Source organism: Fulmarus glacialis, unplaced genomic scaffold (genome assembly GCF_000690835.1).
Source record: "Fulmarus glacialis isolate BGI_N327 unplaced genomic scaffold, ASM69083v1 scaffold23383, whole genome shotgun sequence".
In the NCBI taxonomy this organism is placed as follows: Eukaryota; Metazoa; Chordata; class Aves; order Procellariiformes; family Procellariidae; genus Fulmarus; species Fulmarus glacialis.
Window position 1 is genome coordinate 1 of NW_009203887.1, and position 5310 is coordinate 5310.

The 5310-nt window shown below is 47.6% G+C and overlaps 1 protein-coding gene across 1 annotated transcript; it reads right to left on the reverse strand.

The window, feature by feature from the left end:
• Window positions 1–2474: 2474 nt before the first annotated feature.
• Window positions 2475–4529, reverse strand: IBA57 (IBA57, iron-sulfur cluster assembly homolog (S. cerevisiae); the record flags this gene model as incomplete). The annotated part of the gene is made up of 2 exons (XM_009574799.1): window positions 2475–2932; window positions 4183–4529. Coding segments are annotated over 2 exons (739 nt in total), but the record flags the coding sequence as incomplete, so codon positions are not given.
• Between the last annotated feature and the right edge of the window lie 781 nt (window positions 4530–5310).

Sequence of the window (5310 nt, forward strand, 5' to 3'; positions counted from 1 at the left end):
GGTGGAGCCCCTCGCTGCGCTTCCCCCGGTCCCGCCTTGGCTGGAGGAGGTTTGCTCCGTCATGGAGGCAAACACCCCTGCAAAATCAACCCTGCACCTGCGCAGCCGATAGCCTGGCCTTCCAGACCCAGCTCACCTGGCTAAAGCCGTTAACGATGGAGCAGGCTGTGAGGGAGAATAAAAAATTAAAGGGTAACATGGATTGGAGCTGCCCTCTCCAATTTCTGCCACATCCTTCCTCCAGAAGTGATCTAGCACCTCTGAAAAACCAACCTGCGTGCGTATTTTGTGTCTAAGCACCCACGTTTGTAAGCCGCAGCTGTTGGCAACAGAAAAGCCTTTCAAATACGTTAAGAAGACAAAAGAAACGTGTGCGCGCCAGAAAAAGAGACGCTGGGCTTCCCCTAACAGAAGAAACGTAGTGTTTATTCAGGCTGTGCACATACCAGTACAATACAACCATTCTGAGGAGGCTTTGCACAATGGGTCCGGAGGAAAAGCTGCTTCTGGCAAAGCGGCATCAACACGGGCAGCACAATCTCGCCTTTGTCGCATTCGGAGGATGCAGAAAGGGTGAAGCACTGCACTTTCATTTATTTTTCCAGCAGAAAGGCTTTTTAACAATCTCAAACCTGACAAAGGGGTGACGAACAGCGTACGACGCGTTTCTTGTCAGCAAGCAACCCGAAAAAGTATTCTGTTGTGTATCTTCACACAAATTAAATAAAAGGTAGCGTCTCTTCTCTTTCAGACAAGTCACATTTAAATTACTGATACAATAAACTTTTAATGTTTAATTCCACACACTCGTTTTACAGCAAGCATAAGGAGTTTTAACCAATATGAGCATTTTTCACAGATAAATTCCTTTCACAGTAAAGTGACACTGAAACAGTGGCAGAATGTGCTTTGGATGTTTTTTATTACAAATACGCATGCAAGAGATTTTTTTTGGTCAGCGTGGGATCTCACCTGCTCATCTCTCTCATCACGCCCTTCCACACACGCACCACTCCGAGCGCGGGCGCGCAATGGATTTATTGAATACAAAAATACATAGGGCTCCTACAAATTACTGCAGGTTGACAGGGTTAGGAGGCACAGAGCTGGTTGGCTTTGGGGGGGCAAAGAGGAATACATTAGCTGTAGAAGCAAGAAAAAGTGCGAAGACGGAAGAGCAGCGGGAGCCAGAAAAATGCAGCAAAGAAACCTGAAGTACCGGGCTGCTCTGAAAACCCACGGGGGACGGTGGATGGCGAAAACCTCAGCTAGGGATGGCGGCAGGGACTCACGCCAGACAGGTTTTTGTACGAGGGGTACAGAGAGGTCTCGGAACAAGCGTGGTGGTGAAGCAGCCAGAGAAACCAGTGTGGTGAAAATCCTCCAACAGGAACACCAGGCCGAGCCAAGAGCGCCTGTGGCATTAACCCCTTCTCCAGGGACTGCAGCTTAACGCTGAGGGAAGGAGCAAAGGTCTGAGCTGGGGACACACTGTCCCTTCGCCAGCTGTGTGGAGGGATTGAGGTAACACCTGCTAAAGGCTTCAGGAAAGCGCGGAGGATTTTTCTACAAGATGACAGAGCGAAGATGTTGTTGCCAAAAAAATCCACCCCTCAACTGTTGTTGGCAACTGGAGGGCACGTGCTTCTAGTAAGAGATTATTCTGCCAAGCACCGGTACACCAATACAATAGTCACCCCAGGGCACGCACCAGTGCACGTATTTCTGTAAAATATCGCTTTCCTCTCTGAAAGAGCCGTTTGAGCGAAGGAAGCATGCATGGCGGAGGTCGGGAGCTGGCTGCTGCTTGGCTGTGCTCCCTCTGCCGGTGCTGGGGCAGGGGATGGGACCGGGATGTTTGAGAGCTTTCCCACCAGGGATGACTTATTAAAATCAAGGTCTGAAATGTGGAGTGCAAGGTATTCCTCTTCTTCAACACAATTAGCAGTTAGAGTAGTGGGAAAAAACATCCACTCAGCAAGTTTAAGAAGCAGCTCAATGCAAGGAGTCATTCGCAGTGAACACTTTAGCCTGAGTATGTATCTTACGCAAAGTAAGAGCAGCATGCTCTCCATTAAAAAAAACCCACGTTATAATACCACAGAATGACTGTTCTGAACAGAAACATTCAGTGCATACAAGGGGAAAACTCCTGCTCCCATCGCTCGCTTCAGTCTGAACACACACCGCGCCCTACGCAGAGCACAGTCGGACTGAGCGAGCGGTGGACTGAAAATTCAGCAGCAGCCCAACCAACGACATGTGGCACCCCCTAAATAAATACGGGGCACCCTCTGGAAAAGCTGCGCTTCCCGCCGTACCCTGCACAGGTCCCTCCGCAACACTTAACAGATTATCCTCCTGTTCTTAGCAACCCACCGCTGGTTTGGGTTCCTGCTGTTTAATCCCAATTTGAAGAATCCTGTAATGCCCCCCCCATCAAACACCACGAACAACAGCCGAAGGCAGAGTCGCCTTCCCAGACTTATCACACCAAATATATCCTCAATAAGGCAAATGTGCGAGTGGTGGTTCCTCGTTTATTTACTAGCAGGTTTTGGCCACCACTCGGGTATACTTGCAGTGAGCTTCACTTTATCACCCGCTATATTTAGGCAGAGTGGTTCATTTATATTAGCTAACCTCAGCAAAGCTATACCAAGTTCACCTCCTCCAGCCCGGAACTTGCCGGCTGACTTTCCCGATTCGGTTAAGATCTCGGCACCCTCAGGAATGCTGTCCTTGGGAAGAGGAGCTGAAAAGTGGACCGGCAGCAGACGTTTGCGGATGACACCCATGTGGTGGGTCCTGGCTGTCAACTCCTGTCCAATGTAACAGCCTTTGGTAAAGCTGATGCCATTCATGTAGGCCAGGTTTGATTCCAGCGGGAGGGATACTCCAGGAGGGAGATCCTTCACACCTTCGGGAATTCCTAGGAAAAAAGTAAAACAAACGGGTAAATGGGGTGAGATCTCCAGTATTTAAGATTTCTGGAATATGCCTCTGCTGTGAGTCATAAAACCGAGAGAACCTGTAAGAAGCAGTGTGAAATAATGAACTTCCCAGTACTCCGGTTTGGGCCTCAGGGAAATCATTAGCTATAAATGATGTTTACTCTTAAGTGTAAACAGAGAACTGCACTGAACCTAATTTCATGAAGCTTACAGCACTTCACAACTCTACCGGTAGAAGTTCAAAGCACCAGAACGATGCAGACTCCCATAAAAAGGCATCAATGTACATAAAACGCCAAAATCTTCTCACTCACACCCCACAAATAGACTTTAATGTCAATAAGAGTTATTTTCTTCAAAGCTAAAGAACGTAAGTTGGCCAACTGTCTTTGTTAAAGCCCAAATGCTGAATGTCTGTATAAGTAGTTGTTCTTTTTGTGACCAATGACACAAAATTAGCATTTTTTTGAAGCAGAGCGTTGCACCCAGCTTTCTGCAGCGGCACACAGCAAGAGGAGTGCTGGTGTTTCAGGGAGGTGGCACACCACCGCCCTGGTCCAGCCCAGTCTGACCCATTAACAGCTTGCTCTTCTGAACCAGATGGACTCAGGTCATTGTTTACAAGCAGAGGACCATCATCTTTCAGGCTGCCAATTAATTTAATCCACTATCTGTGTGGAGACAGTAAAATCAATGGGAGTTCTGCGCAGGACTGAGATCCCTCTCGGGTCAAACGTCCGCCCCTTGGCCTCTGAGTTAACTCTGAGAATCCAGTCAGACATTTTCAGGAAAGTAAATTAGGGTGTTTCCTTTTCCTTCCTTAGCAACAAGGAAAACACACAGACTGTGCGTAATCCCAGAATAATCAAAATGACTCAAACCACAGAAGTTTCCCTCTAAGAAAATGAATAATCCTGGTTTTCTTTTGCTGTTAGCGTTCCTGACCCACTGCCCCATAATCTTAGTAATAGGAAACTGTGCCCAAATATTGATTCTGCCACCAGACAGAATTATAACTACCAGATCACTTTTATCCTCAAAGCAGCGAATAATATCTGTACTTTTTAACAAGTTAAACACGTTGAGATATACCAATGCAGCTTTTATGATTTATTCCTCTTAGATCAGCATATGGACTCTGATAATAAGATGAAACTGTGATAATACATAAATAAATAAATTTCCCAAAATCCGGTGACACAGAGCGCAATACAAGACTTGGCTTTACCTTTTTTATACCTGTGCCTGTGGTAATCCTCAATGTTTCCAATATGACTCCCAGGGATAATCTCTGATAGATTTGCTCCTTTCTTTGTAATCAGTCTCCAGCCCATGACTTCTGTTCTGGGGTCAGGAGTTAAAATCAGAGCCTGGTCTGCGCATTTAGCGAGGGAACTGGCAATGTCTCCAGCCTGCTCCCCGGGGACGACAGCCCACAAAGAGAGGTCAAGGCAAGGGGCGATGTTTACTTTCCTCCGGATCTTGTACAGTTTCAGATGTTTTTGTATGGCGTCCAGCACGCCGCTGTCACACTCCAGCAGGATATGCGGCTCTTCTTCTGGACTCTCGTGAAGCCTAAAAAAGTAACACCTACAAGGTCAGAAAAACAAACCCCCACAGCAGCGGAAGCCAACACGCTTTATCTTGATCCTGGTGCAAATCCAGAGATCTGGGGATCACACAAAAGCAGCACTCAGCTCCCTGTAGCAAAACACTTGAACTTTTTCAGCCATCTGTTCCACTCTTTTCTAGCAAATGCTGCCCTCGCCTCTCCTGGGGACAAACACGGGTCTGGCCTTAGTTTTCTGTACCAGTCACGCTTACCTAAAGCGAGGTGACAAAAAAAACAGGAGGAGAAGCTTCGTTCAGCTGTGCCTTCCATTAGTTACCACACTGTTAACCTGACCCGACAGTTTGCACCAGCCCGATTTTTCACTGACTGACACCTGTGTCAGGTGGCTATACGGTGTAAATATTATATGCCAATAATAATTGACATAATAATTGACACTGCGTGCTGCCGTGTCAGTGACTATAGCACCCGTGAGACAGCGCAAACCGCTTGTTTCGGATACGGCCCAAGTACACCCACAGACACCTGGGGCCTGCCCCGAGGGCTGCTTTAAAAATATTAACATCATTACGCTTTCTGCTGGGCTAACTCACAGACACCGCAGCCAGTGATGAAAAATATACCGAGTAACCGCTTTTTTGCGCATTAATGTGTAAAGATAAGCCGGAAGTGCCTTAGAGACCGGTGTGTGACACGGCCTCTGACAGGGACGACCTGCGAGCACGGAAAAGCCCGCCAAGGCCGCGCGCCCCCGTTTCCATAGCAACAGGACGCCCCGCCACC